This window comes from Puma concolor, chromosome D4 (assembly GCF_028749965.1).
Source record: "Puma concolor isolate L17-30 chromosome D4, mPumCon1.1.hap2, whole genome shotgun sequence".
In the NCBI taxonomy this organism is placed as follows: domain Eukaryota; kingdom Metazoa; phylum Chordata; class Mammalia; order Carnivora; family Felidae; genus Puma; species Puma concolor.
In genome coordinates, this window is record NC_141679.1 from 18,932,075 (window position 1) to 18,953,685 (window position 21,611).

A 21,611-nucleotide genomic window follows, 5' to 3' on the forward strand; every position below is an offset into this window, starting at 1 on the left:
GTCTCACAGTATTTTTTAGAGGGCGCTCCGCAGTTTCTGAACTGGCTGACTCTGAATCCCAAAGGACTCTAGGTGATGAAAGGAGGCTCCCTGTAAATAACTTGACCAAAAAAAAGAGTGCCAAGTCAGATGCAGGGAAGGGGGGGCGTGGCATTCCAGCACCGAGTTTACTCTTCACTGCCCTTCTACTTTCTGGCACTATTTACAGCAAGGGATGTTAAGTCACCCTAAGAGCGTCGTGGCCTTGCCTTCCGAGCAGGGGGCAGGGCAGTTACACGCGTCCAGACACAGGCTGGCGGGACGCAGGAACCTGTAATAATGTGGGAGAGCTCCTTGGGACCTTCTCTTACGACGCCTCCAGCCTGACCGCGAGAGTGCTGGAATCTGCCCACACCTTGGTTAGGTGCAGGTCCTACCGGTCCGCGAGTGGGGTCGTCTCCACTGTAGGGAGAGGGGCGTTCCCTGCTAGGTGTAACCGCCGCGCCCCACCCCGCCCCCCGCCGCTGGGCTGGCCCCGGGGTCGACCGGCGAGGGCGGGTCGGGAACAAACTGGCAGCTGTCTCCGCTCATCCTGTTGCCAGGCGACGGGGAAGAGGCGGGGCCAACATGTAAAAGAAGGCGGGTTCTGCAAGGAAACGGCAGGCGTCAGAGAAGCGGTCGCGCAGCCGCCCTTGCTCTTCTCTAGCAGGCGTGCCTGGGTCTGCGCCGCGCTCCGCCCCCGCCCTGGAGTCCGCTCTGCGCACGCGCGGAGCGAGCAGCCGCCTCCGCCCCTCGCAGGGCTCGCGGCGGGGCTGTGCGTCCGGCAGTGGGGCAGCTCTGGCGGGAGCCGCCCGGGAGCCGGTGAACCGAGCGGTCTCGGGCGGCCAGGCGCTGGACGAAGGAGTGCGGTGGGCGGCTGCCGTGTCCACCGCGGCTGAGGAAAATGGTGTTCGAGTCGGTGGTCGTGGATGTGTTGAACCGGTTCTTGGGGGACTATGTGGTGAACCTGGACACGTCCCAGCTCACTCTGGGCATCTGGGGAGGTAACGAGACCGCCGCCGCCCCCTCAATCTCGTTTTCCTCCCGGCCTTTGGTTTTCGGAGCCTCGGGCCCCTCGCTCGCTCGGCACCACCACCTGCCGCCGCCCTCCTCGGGGTTAAATTACGTAAAGCCAGGCGGCGGTTCCAGGGCCTCTGCCCGCAAGTTGTTTGTATTCTGGCAGGAGGGGGTTGGGGTCGGGGTGCGGGCTGTAACGTCCCCCTTTTCCGAGCCGGGCGGTTGAGGGGGCCCGCGGTGGATTCCGAGAGTGTGGGAGACCGATTGCTCCCAGGCGCCCTTTTCTGCCCGTCGCCCCGCGCGGTCGAGCTTCAGCTGCGCGGGTCGTGGGGGTGGGGGTGGGGGGTCACAAGACGCCCGGGGGGCTTGTTCCCATCCCTGTCATTTTGTACCCCCGCGGGTTATGGCGAAGGCTCGGGAGAGCGCACGGAGTGTCGCACGTTGTCTCGCACGTGCAAGCAAGGCGCTGCGACCGAAGACGCCCTCTTCCTTCCCCAGCTCGGGCGTGTGGCTAACCCGCGGTGTCTTCTCGGCCCCCGGTGCCTGGCCACCCCACCTGCATTCCCGGTTGCTGGCTTGGCTCCTGCCGGTAACAGAAAGCGAAACTCCTGGGCACGATTAACTCAAATGGTTGGTCAGGTGTTTCCAGTTCACAGTCTGACCCGGGAGTTAGGAGGAGGACAGAAGCCTTACTTTGGATCCACTTACTCTGGTGCGCTGCCTTATTTGGAGCCTCCTTTTTACTGCTGCCATCTGTTTTTGTATTATCCCCCTTTTAAACATCTGTTGTAAGTTAGATTGCTTTTCCGTAGCAAGTGAATCTCTTGGGCCAAAGTTAGGGCTTTTTTTTTTTTTTTAATTTAATTGTTAATATGCACACACTTTCAGCCTCCTTCTAAGACATTTATCTTGAGTTTTCCTCTTTATGAAAGGGTGTGAGGAGGTAATTATTTTGGTGGCGAGAACCTTGTTAGGGCTGTTGGTATCTGGTACCACGGGTAGAGCCAGCCTCCGCGGAGAAGGGACGTGAGCGCTAGCTCGGCATCTCCGGGTAGTATCGGAGACGTGAAGACTGTTGAATTTGTTCTTCTCACTTGCCGAGTAAAAATCATACGATCTGCCTTCACCCACTTCAGAAGGGAAGCCTTGCAAATAGTTTGTGGTGTGTTTTGAATCGTAGTGGAGGGTTGCCGTAGAGGTTTGTGGAGGTGTGTGTCGAGTGTGATTTATGGATGAATTTGTTTAAAATTTAGGTGCGGTAAAATTGACTCGCGATGTAAAAGTTCTGCCTTTCTTGACAGACGCAGTGTTAAGGAATGTATCCACTGCCACAATCGTGATACCAAAAAGTTCCATCAGGACACCGAAGTTCCCCCTGCTGCCCCTTTTTAGTCCACCCTTCCCAGCCTCCATTTCTCCCGGCAGCCACTGATCTGTTTCCATCCCTACAGTTTTGTCTTTGCCTGAGAGCCATATAAATGGAATTATGTGGTAGATAGCTTTTGGGGTCTTCTGTTTTTACTGAATTTCATTCCTTTCACTTTTTACACAAAATGAATTTGAGAGGGCCATCCGTGTGTTGCATGCACCAGTATTTCATTCCTGTATTTTTGAGCAGTAGTTGATTGTAGGAATGTGTTGCAAATGTTTATGTTTGCTGGTTTCCCTTTCTTGCCATTAGGAATAGAGCTGCTAATAAACATGCGTGTACGGGTTTTTGTGTGAACGTAAATTTTTATTTCCCTTGGGTTACTACCGAAGAGCGCAATTGTGAGGCCTTATGGTAAGTTAATATTTAATTTACGTGAAACTAAGCTGCTTTTCAAAGTGCCTGTGCCATTTTGCAATCTCACCAGCAGTGTAGTGTAGCACTGACTGCTCAACGCTTAGTTACTTTACACCCTCACTAGCACTTAGCATTGACATTTCAGAAACTTTTTTTTTTTTAGCCATTTTACTAGGTATATAGTGCTGAAGTATGGTGGTTTTAATTTGCATATCTAGTGATTAAAGATGTTGAGCATCTTCTCATGTTCTTTGCTGTCTGTGTGGTTTCATTGGCGAAGTGTTCAAATCTTTGGCTCCTTTTCAGTTGGCTTTTTTTCTTTTTTTATTGAGATTCAATGTACCCATTAAAGTGGCATTTTAAAAATGGTATTTTAAAATGCCATTTAAAAAATGTTATTAATGTAGCTGACACACAATGTTAAATTGGTTTTAGGTATACAACAGTGATTCAACAATTCTAAAGGTTATGTAATGCTCATCATGATAAGTGTTACCATCTGTCACCTTTCCATATTATTAAAGTATTATTTGGTTTTATTTTTTATTTTTTATTTTTTTAAGTAGGCTCCATGCCCAACATGGGGCTGGAACTCATGACCCTCAGATGAAGAGTCACATGCTCTACCGAATGAGCTAGCCAGGTGCTTCCATTATTACAGTATTATTAACTGCATTTCCTATGCTTTACTTTTCATCTTAAATTTACCCTTTTAAGATGTACAATTGAGTGTTTTTTAGTATAGCCACAAAATTGTGCCACTGTCGACACTAATTCCAGAACTTTTTCAACACCCCCAAAATAAGCCTCATGCCCATTAGCAATCACTCTCAAATTCTGTCCCGAACTTCCCGACCTCAACTCCAGCAACTTCTGATTTCCTTTATGTTTTCTATGGAGTCACCAATTCTGGACATTTCACTTAAATATAATCCTGCAACATACATGGCTTTTTGTTTCTGGCCTTTTTCACATAACTTTATATTTTCAAGCGTCATCTTGTAGGATGTATCATTTTATTTCTTTTTATGACTGAATAATATTCCATTATATGGGTGTATCACATTTTGTTTATTCATTGATCAGTTGATAGACATATAAATTATTCTTTTTGGTTTTTATGAGTAATGCTGTGAACCTTCATGTGCAAGTTTTTTTGTGGGCATATGTTCTAAATTTTCTCAAGTATATGCCCAGGACTGGAATTGCTGAGTCATATGGTAACTCAGACTTTTTATAGTACTGTTGAACTCTTTTCCAAAGTATTTTCTTATTGTTAAGTGTTGAGAGTTCTTTACATGTTACATATATGAATCTTTTGTCAGAAAGAAAATCTGAAACTGTATTCTCCCAGTCTCTTCCAAGTCTGTCTTTTGCAAAGCAAAAGTTTTAAAATTTTATCAAGTCCACTTCAAAAACTTTTCATGAGTCATGCTTTTGATGTATCTATGAAATCTTAGCCTTCCCTGAAATCACAAAGATTTTCTCCTATGTTTTCTTATACAAGATTTATAATTTTATATTTTATGTTTAGATTTCGGATCCATTTTTGTAAAAGTTGTCAAGGTTGAAGGTTGACATTCATTTGTTGGCATGTGGATGCAAATGTTCAATTGTACCATCTGAAAAAATCCTTTCCTCATAGAATTATTTTTGCACTTTTGTAAAAAAAAAAAAATTAGACTTTATGTTGCGTGGGTTTATTTTTGCATTGTCATCTGTTTGAATAATATGTGTGTCCATCCTTTGACCAATACCACTCTTGTCTTGATAACTCTAGCTAATAGTCATGAAATCAGGTAGTGTGATTCTTCTAACTTTGGTGTTAACAAAAATTTTCAAACAACATATCAGTGTTTTATATATAGAAGTTGGTTATATTTTGATAAACAGAGCTTTATTTTATTTTTTAGGGAACTCATGCAAATGGGGAGAGAGGCAGAATCCTTTTTTTTTTTTTTTTAAATTATTTTTTGAGAGAGTATGAGCAGGGAAGGGGCAGAGAGAGGGAGATACAGGATCTGATCATGTAGGGCTCAAACCCACAAACTGAGATCATGCCTTGAGACCAAGTTGGTTGCTTAACCTACTGAAATGCCAAGGCGCCTTGGTAGACAGAATCAGAATCTTAAGCAGGCTTCATGCACAGTTCAGAGGGTGATGCAGGGCATGGTTCCAGGTTCATGACCGGACCTCACATCAAGAGTCCGGTGCTCAACTGTCTGAGCTACCCAGGTGCCCTAGGGAAACTTTAAGAGCTTTTTGTTAAATTCTCCAAGGATTGATTGATTATTTATTTATTTATTTAAATTGTTTGTAATGTTTATTTTTGAGAGAGAGCATGAGAGGGAGAGGAGCAGAGAGATGGAGACACAGAATCTGAAGCAGGCTTTGAGCTGTCACCGCAGAGCCTGACTGAGCCACCCAGGCGCTCCTCCCTCCTTTGAGAATTTAAAAAGCAGTAATGTTAATAAACTTTTAAAAAGTTATTTGAAAATTTCAATAATAGAAACTAGATGCATAGGAAAATTGTTAAGGTTATGGAGTTAATATTTTATGGTCTAATGTCAGAAGGACGTTTGGTTTTAAATGTATGCTTTTGCTGGGTGTGTGTAATCCAGCTAATTGCACTCTTAGCATATTAATAGTGTTAGTGTTCAGGAATTAGATGGATGATTTCAAACCTAATAATGGGTAGTGCTTTGAAAATGTTTGAGGTAATTTTTTTTGGAAATGAGAATCCATTTTTCCTTAGAAACTTGGTTATACATGAATGAAGAGTTTCCAAAAACGTATTTAATTATAATGTAGAATAGTGGTGCTATACTGGGCCCTACAGGAAGCAGACTGAGTGCTGGAAGCATCTGTTTTATGAAGGAGAAAGAGGAATTGAGCTTTATCTCACACTCTTGATGAATTTTGATGTTGATAAAGTACTTTTTTAAAAAAAAAATTTTTTTTTAACATTTATTTTTGAGACCGAGAGAGACAGAGCATGAAGGGGGGAGGGGCAGAGAGAGAAGGAGACACAGAATCGGAAGCAGGCTCCAGGCTCTGAGCCATCAGCCCAGAGCCTGATGCGGGGCTCGAACTCACGGACCGCAAGATCGTGACCTGAGCTGAAGTCGTATGCTTAACCGACTGTGCCACCCAGGCGCCCCATGTTGATAAAGTACTTTTTATGCGCTGCTATTAATCCTCCACCGTTTTGTATGTCATTTACTTAGGTAGGTGGTAGTACTTCATTGATCAATCTGACAATCTCCCACCATTTCTTTTTTTTCTCTTTTTAAAAAACTTTTTTTTAAAATGGTTATTTATTTTTGAGAGAGACAGAGACAGAATGCTAGTGGGTTAGGGGCAGAGAGAGAGGGAGACACAGAATCGGAAGCAGGGTCCAGGCTCTGAGCCGTCAGCACAGAGCCCGACGCGTGGCTCCAACTCACGAGGCGGCGAGATGATGACCTGAGCCGAAGTCGGCCACTTAACCGACTGAGCCACCCAGGCACCCCAATCTCCCACCTTTTCTTTAAAAAAAATTTTTTTTTTAACGTTTTATTTATTTTTGAGACAGAGAGAGCATGAACAGGGGAGGGTCAGCGAGAGGGAGACACAGAATCTGAAACAGGCTCCAGGCTCTGAGCTATCAGCACAGAGCTCGACATGGGGCTCGAACTCACGGACTGCGAGATCATGACCTGGGCCGAAGTCGGCCGCTTAACCGACTGAGCCACCCAGGCGCCCCATCTCCCACCTTTTCTAAGCTGGCATTTCGTGTTTCCTTCAAGAGCTAGGCTGCATCAGAATCAGCCATATGTGTTCCTTAGACATACAGATTTCTGAACTGCTTTCCAGACTTAATAATTCTTTTATCTGGAGTAGGACACCGAAATCTTTTTGTTTTGTTTTTTTTTTGTTTTTGTTTTTTTTTAAACGTCATGGGATTGTCATGTACAACTAGGTGCATTTTAAGAGCACTTTAGGGCGCCTGTGTGGCTCAGTCGGTTAAGCGTCCCACTTCGGCTGGGGTCATGATCTCGCAGTCCATGAGTTGGAGCCCCGCGTCGGGCTCTGGGCTGATGGCTCAGAGCTTGGAGCCTGTTTCCGATTCTGTGTCTCCCTCTCTCTCTGCCCCTCCCCCGTTCATGCTGTGTCGCTGTCTCAAAAATAAACGTTAAAAAAAAAAAAGCACTTTGAGGGCAAATGTATTAGAAACTCAAGAGGCAGAAGCAGTAATAAAGATGGCTTGTGATAGAACTCTTTCCTGTTTTCTCTAAAATAGTACTCAAATTTTGCAGGTTTTTTTTTTTTTTTTTTTTTTTTTGGTGGTGGTTGTTATGCCTGATAATGTTATGTAACGTTAGAAACTGATTTCTTTTTTTTAAAAACTAACTTGGATATTTTATTTTTGAAATGTTACTTTCCCAGTTTTCTCCTTAAAACAGAGTTTAATGGTCAGTGGCCACTTACTACATATCCCTAGTATACTATTTGCTCTGTAGGATGATGAAGATTCAGGGCACAATTCCTGATATGAAGGAGTCATTCTTTTATGAAAGGAATATATTGGGAGTGCTGAACAGATGTTTGTTGAGATCTAGTGGTAATTACCAATTATAATTCCTTAAATACTATTTTTATCTTTACATTCTGAGAAACTTTTATAGAATGTTAGAGCTGAAAGGGAACATTTAATATGAAAAGTGTTAAATACAGAATTAAAAGATTTTGCAGTCTACATCCGTATTCCTGTAATCTAGATGGTACCACGAATTATGTATTAACAGCTTTATTGAAACATAACTGACATAGTAAAAGCACATATTTAAAGTCTACAGTTTGGTAAACTTTGACATGTATGCACTTGGGAAATAGTCATCATGATCAAGATGACGAAATATCCATCACACTCGAAAGTTTTTTTGGCCATGTCCAGAGGCATCCAATATTCTGATTTTTTTTTTTTTTCCTACCATACATACCTATACCTCTATTTCTGGCTTGCTGAATGTGGTTTTTTTCCTCCAAGAATGTGTGTTGGGTTTTGTAAACTGGTTTTTCTCTATTGATATGATCATAGGGTGTCTCTTCTTCAGCCTGTTGATGTAATGGATTATATTAATTGATTTTTGAATGTTGAAGGAGTCTTTCATACCTGGAATAAATTCCACCTGGTCTTGGTATATAATTATTCTTACACATTGTTGGATTTAATTTGATACTTTGTTGATTTTTGCATCTGTGTTCTTGAGAGATAGTGGTCTGTAGCTTTTTTTCTTGTAATGTGTTTATCTGGTTTTGGTATTAGGGTAATGCTGAACTCACAAAGTGAGTTAGGAAGTGTTCCCTCTGCTTCTGTTTGCTAGAGGAGATTTCATTGGGGCTTGGTATCATTTTTTCCTTAAATGTTTGGTTTAGAAAGTTAGTGAAACCATCTGGGCATTATGCTTTCAGTTTTGAAAGATTATTAAGTATTGAATCAATGTCTTTAATAGATACAGGCCTATTTTGGTATCTTTTTTATCATGTGTGAGTTTTGCTAGAATATATCTTTCGAGGAATTGTTACAAATTTTGTGAGCAGGTTTGCATTCCTGTATTATCCTTTTACTGTCCATAGAATGAGTAATGATGGCCCTTCCTTTCATTTGTGATACTAGTAATTTGTGTCTTTTCTTTCATAGTTTACCTGGCTAGAGTGTTATCAATTTTGTTGATCTTTTCAGAGAACCATCTTTTGGTTTCATTGGTTTTTCTCTGGATTTTTCTGTATTGAATTTCATTGATTTCTGCTCTAATTCTTTTCTTCTGCTTACTTAGGATTTCATTTGCTCTTCTTTTCCTAGATTCCTAAGGTGGAAGCCAGAGTATTGATTTTAGATCTTTCTTCTTTTCTAATATATGCGTTCAGTGGTGTAAATTTCTGAGCCCTACATGTCAGATTTTGAGAGCTGTATTTTCATTTGATTCAAGATACTTTTCAGTTTCTTTTGAGACTTCTTTGACTTCTGTGTTATTTTAAATTAGTATTTGCCAAATCTTCAGGTATTTTGGGAGTTTCTACCTTTTTTTTTTTTTTTTTTTGGTTACCGATTTCTAGTTTAAGTCCATTGTGGTCTGAAAGCAAATTTTGTAAGACTTTTATTCCTTTAAATTTGTTAAGATATGTTTTATGGACCAGAGTTTGGATTATTGTGGTGAATGTTCTGTGTGAGCTTGAAAAGAATATGGGGTGCCTGGGTGGCTCAGTTGGTTAAGCGTCTGACTTCGGCTCAGGTCATGATCTCATGGCCCGTGAGTTTGAGCCCCATGTCCGGCTCTGTGCTGACAGCTCAGAACCTGGAGCCTGCTTCAGATTCTGTGTCTCCCCTTCTCTCTGCCCCTCCCCCGCTCATGCGCTGTCTCTGTCTCAGAAATAAATAAGCATTAAAAAAAATTAAAAAAGAAAAGAATAGATATTCTGCTATTGTTGGAAGAAATGTTATACAAATTTTAATTAGATCTCTTTGCTTTTAATTTGTTTATGCCTTTATGTCTAGAGTGGGTTTCTTGCAGATATCTTATTGTTAGGTTTTGTTTTTGTTATCCACTGTGTCAGGTTTTGTCTTTTCATTGGTATATTCAGACCATTTATATTTAAAGTGATTATTGATATAGTTGGGTTGATGGTTATCTATTTGTAGCTCTTTTCTATTTCTTGTATGTATGTCTTTGCTTTTTAAAATCTTCCCCTCTTTTTCTGCCTCTTATGGTTTTAATTAAGCTTTTCTATGATTTCCTCTTTTCCTCTCCTAATATATTAATTATACCAAATTTATTATTTACGACAGGCTTACCAAATTTATTATTTATTTTTCATTTGATTATTATTATTTTAGTGGATGCTTTGGGATTGCAATATGCATTTAAAACTAATCTAAGTCTGGAGCACCTGGGTGGCTCAGTCAGTTAAACATCCAACTCTTGATTTTGGCTCAGATCATGATCTTGTGGTTCGTGATTTTGAGCCCTGCATCTGTCCCCAAGCTTATAGCATGGAGACTGCTTGAGATTCTTTCCCTCTCTCTTAAATCAATATTAACAAACAGACAAAAAATGAAACTAATCAAAGTCCAATCAAATAAAGCTATTCAAATAAAGCTATATTGCTTCAAAGCTAGTGGAGGCACCTTATAAGATTATTGTACTCATTTGCTTTTGCCATTCATTTCACTTATCCATAAGGCTGTACCTACCCAGTGCACTGTTGCTATTATTATTTTGAACAGTTTTCCATTAAGGAAAATAAAAGGCTTAATTTTACCTTTATTCCTTTTCTCATGCTTTTACAGATCTGAGTTTGTGACCTATATTTTCCTTCTCTGTGAAAACTTTTAACATTTCTTGCAAGGGAGGTCTGCCAAAAAAATGCCATCAGTTTTTGTTTGCCTGAGAAACTATTTCTTTTGCATCTCCACCACTTAAAAATAATGTGGTAAAATACAACATAAAATCATCTTAATGATATTTTAATTTCAGATGTACAGTATATTGATTCAACAGTCCGGTACATTACTCAGTGTTCACCCTAAGCATAGCCACCATCTGTCATCAAACAACATTTTTGCAACATTATTGACTATATTCCCTTTGTTATACTTTTCATCTCTGTGACTTACTTATTTTGTAACTGGAAGTTTGTACTTAATCACCTTCACCTATTTTGCCCATCCTGCCCCCCGACTTACCTCTCCGCAAGCAGCCATCAATTTGTTCTCTGTATTTAAGAGTCTTGGTTTTTTTTGTTTCATTGGTTTGTTTTTTAGATTCCATGTGTAAGTGACATCATGGTATTTGTCTTTCTCTCACTTGTTTCACTTAGCATAATACCCTGTAGCTCCATCCGTATTGTTGCAAATGGCAAGGTCTCATTCTTTATTATGGCTGAGTAATATTCGTGTGTATGTGTGGGTGTAGGTGTGTGGGTGTGTGTATGCATTTATCTGATGGATGCTTGGTTGCTTCCATATGTTAGCTATTGTAAATAATGCTGCAGTAAACATAGAGCTGCATATTTTTTTTTTGAATTCGTGTTTTTGTTTTTGGGTAAATACTAGTGGAATTACTGGATCATATAGTATCTCTTTTTTAAATTTTTTTGAGGAACCTCCATATTGTTTTCCATAGCAGCTGCACCAATTTACATTCCTACCTACAGTGTATGAGGGTTCCTTTTCCTTCACATTCTCATCATCACTTGTTATTGTCTTTTTGATTCTAGCCTTTCTGACAGGTGGGAGGTGATATCTCATTGTGGTTTTGATTTGCATTTCTCTGATGATGAGTGATGAGCATCTTTTCATGTGTCTGTTGGTCATCTCTATGTCTTCTTTGGAAAAAAATGTCTCTTCAGGTCTTTTGCCATTTTAAATCAGATTAGTATTAGTGTTTTTGCTGTTGGGTTGTAGAAGTTCTTCATAAAGTTTGGATATTAACCAAACTTTGGATATTATCCAAAGTGATATTAACCCTTTATTGGATATATCCTTTGAAAATATCTTTTCAGTAGGTTGCGTTTTTGTTTTGTCGATGGTTTCCTTTGCTGTGTAAAAGCTTTTTATTTTGGTGTGGTCCCGATATTTATTTTTGCTTTTGTTTTCCTTGCCTTAGGACACAGATCTAGAAAAATGTTTCTGTGGCTATGTCAAAGAAAATACAGTCTGTGGTTTCTTCAGGAGTTTTATGGTTTCAGGTTGCACATTTAGGTCTTTAATCTACTTTTGAGTTATTTTTATGCTGCAATAAAGTGGTCCAGTTTCATTGTTTTACAGTAGCTGTCCAGTTTTCCTAGTACTATCTGTTGAAGAGGTTGTCTTCTCTCCATTGTATATTCCTGACTGTTTTGTCATAGATTAATTGACCATGTAAGTGTGGGTTTATTTCTGGGCTCTCTATTCTGTTCCATTGATCTATGTGTATATTTTTGTATCAGTACCATGCTGTTGTGATTACTACGACTTCATAGTATATCTTGAAATCTGGTATAGTGATACCCCCAGCTTTGTTCTTTCTCAAGATTGCTTTGGCTATTTAGGCTTTTTTCTGGTTCCATACAAATGTTAGGATTATTTGTTTTAGTTCTTTGAAAACTGCTCTTAGTAATTTTATAGGGATTGTGTTGAACCTATAGATTGCTTTTTGTAGTGAGATTTTAATGATAGTCTTCCAATCCATGAGCATGGGCTATTTTCCCATTTGTTGGTGTTTTCTTTCTTTCATTAGGGTTTTATAGTTTTCAGAGTATCGGTCTTTTATCCTTTTGGTTGGGTGTATTCTTATGTACTTTATTATTTTTGGTGATTGTAAATGGAATTGTTAATTTCTCTTTCTGCTACTTCATTATTACTGTATACTGTATAGAAATGCAGATTTCTGCGTATTAATTTTGTATCCTGCAACTTTACTGAATTCACTTACCTGTTCTAACAGTTTTTTGTTGTTGTTGTTAGTCTTTAGGGTTTTCTTTTTTTTAAAATTTTTTTTAATGTTTGTATTTATTTTTGAGACAGAGCACAGGTTGGGGAGGGTCAGAGAGAGGGAGACACAGAATCTGAAGCAGGCTTCAGGCTCCGAGCTGTCAGCACAGAGTCCAACATGGGGCTTGAACTCACGGACTGTGAGATCATGACCTGAGCTGAAGTCGGATGCTCAACCGACTGAGCCACCCAGGCGCCTCAGTCTTTAGGGTTTTCTATATACAGTATCATGTCCTCTGCAAGTAGTGAAAGTTTTGCTTCTTCCTTGCTAATGTGAATGACTTTTATTTCTTTTTCTTGTCTTAAGTAGTAAGACTTCCAGTACTATGTTGAATAAAAGAGTGGAGATCCTTGTTTTGTTCCTGGTTTTAGAGGATAAGCTCTTAGTTTTTCACTAGTGAGTATGATGTTAGTTAGCGTGTAGGTTTTTGCTATATGGCCGTTATTATGTTGAGGTATGTTCCCTCTAAATCTTTCATTGTTGATGGATATTGGATTTTGTCAAAACGTTTTTTCTACATTTACTGAGGTGATCCTTGGGCTTTTATCTCTTTTGTTAATGTGAGGTACCACACTGATTGATTTGTAAATATTAAACCACTCTTGCATCAGTGGAATAACTTGTGCTCAATTGTGGTCAGTGATTTTTTAAACTGATAAGAACAGATACTACACTTGATCTTAGCCAAAAGGCCGAGAAGCGATGGGGTCAGTGGTTTTTTTAAATGTATCATTGGATTTAGTTTGCTGATATTTTGTTGAGGATTTCTGTATCTGTGTTCATCAGTAATATTGGCTTGTGGTTTTCTTTTTTTGTAGTGTCTTTGTTTTTGGTATCAGGGTATTGCTGGCCTGGTAGAATGAATTTGGAAGTTTTCCTTTCTTTTCAAATTTTTGGAATAGTTGGAGAAGAATAGGTATTAACTCTTTAGATGTTTGGTAGAATTCACCTTTGAAGCCATAAGCCATAGACTTTTGCTTTGTGGGAGTTAATGTGATTACTGATTCAATTTCCTTACTAGTAATCACTTTGTCCAAATTTTCTATTTACTTCTGATTTACTTTTGGAAGATTGTATGTTTTTAGGAATTAAAATTTTTTTTAACGTTTATTTATTTTTGAGAGAGAGAGCATGAGTGGGGGAGGGACAGAGAGACAGGGAGACACAGAATGCGAAGCAGGGTCCAGGCTCTGAGCTGTCAGCACAGAGCCCAATGTGGGGCTCAAACTCACAAACCGTGAGATCATGACCTGAGGCGAAGTCAGACACTTAACCGACTGAGCCACCCAGGCACCCCTGTTTTTAGGAATTTAAAGAATGAAGTATGCCTATTTATTTACTTTTAAATGTTTATTCATTTTTGAGAGGAAAGAGCATGAGTGGGGGAGGCACAGAGAGCCGGGGACGGAGGATCCAAAGTGGGCTCTGAGCTGACAGCAGTGAGCCTGATGTGGGGCTTGAACTCACTAACTGTGAGATTATGATCTGAATGGCAGTTGGATGTTCAACTGACTGAGCCACCTGAGTGCCCTGAGTATGCCTTTTATTTTTTTAATTTTTTAATGTTTAAAAATAATTTATTTCGAGAGAGTGCACACAAGCAGGGGAGGTGCAGAGAGAGAGAGAGAGAGAGAGAGAGGGAGACAGAGAATTCCAAGTGGGCTCCACACTGTCAGCGCAGAGCCTGATGGAGGGGCTCGGACTCAGGAACTGTGAAATCATGACCTGAGCTGAAACCAAGAGTCGGATGCTTAACTGAGCCATCTAGGAACCCCCCAAAGTATGTCTTTTTAAAATGAAAAATACTTTAATATTTTAATTTTACTCCTTAAATGTTTTTTAGGAGCTGTGGCCTTGAAGAATCTTGAAATTAAAGAAAATGCTCTGGTAGGTTTCGAGTATAAAAAATTTGTAATGTCTGCATTTAACTGTATATAGACTTTTTGATGTACTTCGTCATTTTAAATTATTCAAGCTTGTGAAAATTTTTAAAAAAGAATTTTTGCAAAATGTGTATTTTACAAAGTAGACTTTTAATCTCCTTTAAAAGCACAGAGTATAATTTTCCCCATTTAAAAATGCTTCCAATTTTTTTCTTTCTATATGATTTTATTTTAAATGGTTAATTTATCTTTCCAGTTGTCTTCAAGTTTTAATACCATGGTAACGATTTTTTTTTTTTTTTTTTACTATAGAATTCAGTGGTATTAATTACATTCATGATGCTATACAATCATTAAGCCCTATCTTTTTTTCTGTAACTTTTTCATTGGGTCAAAGGGAATCCTATAACAATTAAGAAGTAATGCCCTATTCCTCCTCTTTGTAGACCTTGCTAACCTTTAATCTACTTTCTGCTTCTATGAATTTGCTTGTTGTATCTCGTGAGTGAAATCCTGCCATGTTTGTCATACCGTGTTTGACACATTTCACTTAGCTAATTCCTCTAAGGTTTGTCTGTTGTTTTTATCAGGACAACATTTCATTTTGTGGCTGAGTAATATTACAGTGTATCTTTATGCCACGTTTTGTTTATCCATTGATACCTTGATAGACACTTGAGTTGTTTCTGCCTTTTGGCTCTTGTGAATAATGCTGCTGTAACACTGGCATACACATGTCTGTTCAGTTCCCTGTTTTCAATCCCTGTGGGTAAATGCCTACCAGTGGAATTGCTGGATTTTATGGTAATTTTATGTTTAATGTTTTTAAGAACTGCCACTCCATTTTCCATACTAGTTGAACCATTTTATATTCCTACTACCAATGCATATAGTGTCCACTTTCTGCACATCCTTGCTAACATTTACTTATCTTTTTAAATCTTTCTTTTTTTTCATTTTATCTTCAGTACAGTCTACTCCCCGAGGTGGGGCTGGAGCTCCCGACCCCAAGATCAGAGTCACATGCTCTACCAGCTGAGCCAGCTAGGCACTGTTTTTGGTTTTCTGATTATATCCCTCCTAATAGACATAAAGTGGAATCTCATTTTGGTTTCTCTTAGCATTTCCCTCATGACTAGTGAGGCTGAGCATTTTTTCATGTGCTTATTGGCCATTTGTATATGTTCTTTGGATATGTCTGTTGAAAATAGTTGCTGATTTTTTAAAGTTTTTGTTTGCTTGTTTGAATTGCATTTCTTTATGTATTCTTGATATTTTCCCTTATCAGATACATGATTTGCAAAATTGACCCCCATTCTTTGTGTTGCCTTATGCCTCTGTTGATAGTGTCCTTTGATGCACTGAAGTTTTTAATCTTGGTGAAATTTAATCCATCTCTTTTTTTTTCTTTCGTTGTTTGTGTCTTTGGTGTGCTGTTCAAGAAATCATTGCCAAATCTAATGTCAAGAAGATTTTACCACATGTTTTCTTCTAAGGGTTTTGTAGTTCTAGTTCTTGTGTTTAGGTCTTATGTCCATTTTGAATTAATTTTTATATATGGTTATGAGGTAAGGGCTTAACTTCAGTCTTTGGTGTGGATGTCCAGTGTTCTCAGCACCACTTATTGAAAAGGTTGTCCTTTTCCCCATTGGATGGGGAGAAATTCTTTTGAGGTTTTTTGCAAAGTGGAGTTTTAACCTCCCTGTAAGGACAAACTGATGATAAAATTTCCCACTTAATTTTCCCCTCAGACAATATAAAAGCAGTATGATTTTGGTAAGGGTAACTTAGGTCTTCTCTATTACTGCAGAACTTTGTCCCTATTTATTTAAAAATGATCAGTCTCCCTGAATGTTAAGGAGTTGAGAGTAATATGACAATTAAATATTTACAAATTTAAATAAGTGTTGATGGTAAAGAGAAGGTGCAAGTTAACTGAATCCCTTTAAGTAATTGTGGGAAGAAAAAAATAGTCTTCTGTTTTGTTGGCCTGTATATATACTAATATTTTATATGTATACATATGTTTTGTAGAGTCAACTGGATGTACCATTTAAAGTTAAAGTTGGTCATATAGGTAAGCTGTGCTTATTATTTGAATGTCCTTGCTGGACTTGCAGTAAGAATGATATGCTTCGTATCTCTTTAATGTGATATTGTTAATGTTTCTGAGCACTAATTGAAAATCATGTGTTTTCATCTGGGTGGAGCTTAGTAGTGTAACTTAAAGATACTGTGTGGTCCATGTATCCCTTGTTTAAAAACTATGAAATTATACATTTACTAGGTGTTAAAAATGAGTTGAGAGCCAGTGTGTTAAATTCAATAGCATAACAGTCTCTGTTTCTTAGGTTTCTGACTAGTTATTGCTGTCTTCCAATCATGGATGTCTGGTGTAAGGAGTAGGGTCTGGATCATCCAGGCAATGTGACTCGGAATGAGTCAGAAACTTAGTTTCTGAGGTTGTTTGCATACCTGTGTCCTAACAGCTGTCATTCTCTAATATTATTATTATTTTTTTTTCTACTAGACAATAAGTTTCTTAGTGTTTATTCTCACCACTTGGTACGATACCTGGCATATAGTAGGGGCACAATTTGTTGAGTGAAGGAAGTACCCATTTCCAAATGAGTGTACGGCATTATAATCAGTTTTAAAGGAACGTATTTTCCCCTTGCTATTACTGGGTGTCGTTAATCTTATTGATCCTTCAGAGTTTGCTGCATTTAGCATGTGGAATTACATATATAGTAAATATAAATATATGGATATTTTGAAAACAGTTGTATTTATGTGGAAGATTTTTGGAATTGTCTTTGTTTTATATTTTTGTGTATTACAAATTTTCTAGAAATCTGTACTTTTAGAAATGAGAATTTCTGGTAATGAGAGGAAAAGGTTTTTTTTTAAGATTTAATGGTGAAAGTGCTACATTATTAACTTTGTGTCTATTTCTTTGATTATTAATGCTATTTTGTCACTGTTCTCTGTTCTTTTATTTACTTTTTTGGATTATTAATGTATGTGATACATGTGTGTGAGCAGTCTGATACATTTATAAATTGTATCAGATTTGTCGGAATTATTTTTTCTAATGGGTTTATTTCATTCTGGTTATATTTTGGATGGTACACAAATTTGAAATGGTCACTGTCTCCTGTGATTTTTTTTTTTTTAATGTTTATTCAGTTTTGAGAGAATGTGAGTGGGAGAAGGGCAGACAGAGAGGGGGACAGAGGATCTGTAGCGGGCTCTGCACTGACCGCACCAAGCCCGCTGTGGGGCTTGAACTCAGGAACTGTGAGATCATGACCTAAGCTGAAGTGGGACACTCAACCGGCTTAGTTACCCGGGTGACCCAGTCTTCTCTGATTTAAAACTTAGGAAGTCATCCCTGTTTTAGAAATCAGCTTATTTCTTTTTCTCTGGATTGATGTTGTAATATGAAATCTTTTTCTCAGTTTGGGTTTTTTTTAAATGTTTCATTTTATTTATTCATTTATGTTTAAAGTTTATTTTTTGAGAGAGAGAGTGAGCAAGCGGGAGGAGCAGAGAGACAGGGAGAGAGGGAATCATGAGTAGCCTCCACGAGGTCATTGTGGAGCTGGAGGGGGGACTCCAGCTCAAAATCTGTGAGAGATCATGACCTGAGCTGAAATCAAGAGTCAGATCCTTAACTGACTGAGCCACCCAGGTGTCCTAGTTTGGGTTTTTGTTTTTTTTTTTTAAACCTGGAATTTTGGCCTTATGTAATGAGATAAATCTATGTAGATTTTTTTCCCCTTCTCCAGTTACCAGTTAATGCAGCCATCGTGTTATTAATTTTTCCCTTCCCAGTCATGGCAACTATTTCTAAATCAATAGACTCCTGCTTTCTAAAATATTTAAAGTATTTTAAAACAATTAGGGAAACTTTTTAAATACACAAGACTAGAATCAGTATAATGAATACCTTACATCATATTTTTTAGTTTAATATCCCTAATGCTTTAAGGATATTTTGCTATTGGATTATAGTAAAACATTTTGAATGTTTGAATAGTTTGAATAATTTTCTAATCTTGTTCACAGTCTTCGATTATCATAGAAATCTGTGCACACATACACTTAGGGTGATAATCGTACGTATTGTATATATATCATCTATATATACGAAAAATACATCTTCAATTTTATAATCTACCTTTGGACAGTGTACTATGAATACTTACAGTGATTTGGAGTAAGAATTGGGGAAATCAGAGTTCTGATAATCAAGGATTGTTGCTTAATGGCAGAAGAGTATTGTTATGTTTGATGCAGATTGCCATAAATAGAAACTTGTAAATTTTTAGAATAGCATTTAGATTTTCCAACAGTACTAATACACATAATTTCAGATGATCACAACAAAGGCGTGTTGTTTTGGGTTGTAAAATAGCTTTCTGTGAAGTGACTCAGCTTGTTGTTTTGCCATCTCTTCTAATGCCTGACAGAAAACAGACTGGCAGCAAATGCAGGTTGAATGAATAATATTTTTTGTCCTTTTTAAAAAAAATTCACGTAGGTAATCTTAATCTTACAATTCCATGGAAAAACCTGTATACTCAACCAGTTGAAGCTGTCCTGGAAGACATTTATTTACTCATAGTACCTTCTTCTCGTAAGTCAAAATTTAAACATTATAATTTCAAGCACTTTTATTTGTGGATGGAAAAATCTTTATATCTCAATGATATTCAAAATACTTTTGGTAAATATTTTGAGATATTTTTATGTTTGAATTAGCATTTGGGAATTCAAATTAAATTGGTTTTTACTCTAGACTTTTGCAGACTTTGTATTAGTGATTATTTTTCAAGGGTATGTTTTGGAATGAGTATACTTAAACTTAAGATAATTAAATATTCTTTTCTGTGCTTCCTGTAGAAATAAAATACGATCCTGTAAAAGAAGAAAAACAACTCTTGGAGGCAAAGCAATATGAACTGAAGCGAATAGAAGAAGCAAAACAAAAAGTAGCTGATCAAGGTAAAGGAAACAGTAAATAGGAATGGTAATAAGAAAAGGAGAGAAGACCTAAATATTTATCACATGGGAATATTATTTTTCTCTGGAGGCATTGAAATTATTTAACAAATATGAGATAATCTTATTACATGGGGAATTTTAATGTGGTTTGTCTATTTTTATGATGATTATAAAATTTTTACTTATAGAAACTTACTGTTTGACAAATAATACACATAGCTTATAAGGGTAAGGTTAGTTTTTAGCTATAATAATTAATTTCATCAAGTATATTTTCTTAGTTTTGTAGCTTTTTAATTTTTAAAATTGTTATTAAAACTTTTTTTTAATGTTTACTTATTTTTGAGAGAGAGAGACAGAGGGAGAGAGCGGGAAAAGGACAGAGCAAGAGGGAAACACAGAATCTGAAGCAGGTTCTGGGCTCTGAGCTGTCAGCACAGAGCCCAACGTGGGGCTCGAACTCAAAAACTGTGAGATCATGACCTCAACCAAAGTCCAGTGCTTAACTGACTAAGCCAGCCAGGTGCCCACAAATTTTTATTTTGTAAAATGTTTATTTTTGAGAAAGAGAGTCAGAGAGGGGGAGAGAGAATCAAAGAGGGGGAAAGACAGAGGACCCAAAACAGTCTGTGTGCTGTCAGCACAGAACCTGATGCAGGGCTTGAACTCATGAACTGCAAGATCATGACCTGAGCTGAAGTCAGATGCTTAACTGACTAAGCCACCCAGGCACCCTAGTTTTCTAGCTTTTTTTTTTTTTTTTTTTTAATTCCCCTTATATCAGTTCTTAATCTTTTGGAGATACTTAGTTGTTTGATATAATTATGTTTTCCCAAATCTTTTTGGTTACCCTCTGGCTTCATATCCTTTCCTATTCAGCCTAAACCAAATAGTTCATTATTTCAAACCTTTCTTTTCTCAGTGGAAGAGCTGTGTTGCAGAAATTGAATTCCTTTCCACTTGTGTGGTGGTGACTTTTGTATTTTTTGTATTCTGTTCTGTCTAGTAAAACTTTCTCCTTAGCCTATAAATACATTGTACCTGGTCTTATCTTCAAACACAAAATGATCTTCATAACCTGGTTATCATTTGTCTTCTGTTCCTCTTTTGTTTAATAGCCAAGCATCTTAAAAATGTATGTATACTTACACCACTATCCTTGCCTTGCATTTATTTAGTTATTTATTAATTAATTTTTTTGATAAAAAATAAAACCCACTAGTAAACATTTTACCTTTTGACAGAGAGGTAAAAACGTTAAAGGAGATTTAATGCAAATTCTGGCGACACTTCTTATAATTATATTTTCATACCCTGTGTAGTTGTTTATCTCTATCCCCAGTCTTTTTTTATTCAAATATTTTTTTTATTATAGCACACATGTGACAAGGTTTACCATCTTAACCATTTTTAAGTGTACAGTTCGCTGGTATTAAATACATTTAGAATGTTGTACAACTCTTACTACCATCCATTTCATATCTCTTTTCTTCTTGTAAAATTGAAACTTTATAAGCCCTTAAACAACAATCCACCCATTCCACCCCCCTCAGTTAGAACCCCTGGCGACCACAACTGTACTTTCTTGTCTCTGAAATTTTGGCTACTCTGAGTACTTCATGTAAGTGGAATTATACAACGTGTCTTTTTCTAACTGGCTTATTTCACTTAGCATCATGTCTTCAAGATCTGTCCATGTTGTAGCCCGGTCACAATTTCCCTTTTAAGGCTAAATAGTATTCCATTTTTTGTATATACCACACTTGCCTTGCCCATTCACCCATCTACGGACACTTGGGTCGTTTCTGTGCTTTAGCTGTCGTGAATAAAGCTGCTCTGAACATGGGAGCACAAGTATTCCTTTGAGACCTTGTTTTCAATTCTTTCGGGTATATACACACAAGTGCAGTTGCTGGATCATAGGTAATTGTACTGTATTTTTGACTTTTTGAGGAATCACCATACTGTTTTCAACAGGGACTTGTACCATTCTGCATTTTCACCAACAATGCCCAAAGGTTTTGATTCCTTCACATCCTTGTCAACGCTTGTTTTATCTTTTCTTCATGGTAGCATCCTAATGGGGATGAAGTGGTATCTCATGTAGTTTTGATTTGCATTTCCCTGAAGATTAGTATTTTAGTGTCTTTTCATGTGCTTATTGGCCATTTGTATATCTTCTTTGGAGAAATGTCTATTTGAGTCTTCTGCCCATCTTTTAGTTGGGTTGTCTTTGGTGGTTATTTGGTGCTACGAGTTCTTTATATATTCTCCATGTTAATCTTTCACTAAATACACGATTTGCAAATTTTCTCCCATTCTTTGTGTAACCATTCTGTTGATAGTGTCTTAATGCAAAAAATGTTTAAATTCCCACGAAGC

The 21,611-nt window shown here is 38.1% G+C and overlaps 1 protein-coding gene and 1 pseudogene across 4 annotated transcripts in view; one reads left to right on the forward strand and one right to left on the reverse strand.

The window, feature by feature from the left end:
- The first annotated feature begins 775 nt into the window (after window positions 1-775).
- VPS13A (vacuolar protein sorting 13 homolog A) overlaps window positions 776-21,611 on the forward strand; it is a 256,968-nt gene continuing 236,132 nt past the window's right edge. For 3 of the 4 annotated variants that reach the window (XM_025931580.2, XM_086685038.1, XM_025931583.2), the window contains exons 1-5: window positions 776-1,022; window positions 14,180-14,223; window positions 16,254-16,296; window positions 18,766-18,861; window positions 19,128-19,229. In XM_025931580.2, coding sequence (XP_025787365.1) covers window positions 923-1,022; window positions 14,180-14,223; window positions 16,254-16,296; window positions 18,766-18,861; window positions 19,128-19,229 — 385 coding nt within the window. In that variant the 5' untranslated portion in view covers window positions 776-922. Of the gene's footprint in view, window positions 1,023-10,631; window positions 10,720-14,179; window positions 14,224-16,253; window positions 16,297-18,765; window positions 18,862-19,127; window positions 19,230-21,611 lie in introns of those variants that run through there. The other variant, XM_086685037.1, reaches the window with a different exon arrangement.
- On the reverse strand, window positions 12,897-13,040 carry LOC112868750 (U2 spliceosomal RNA; annotated as a pseudogene).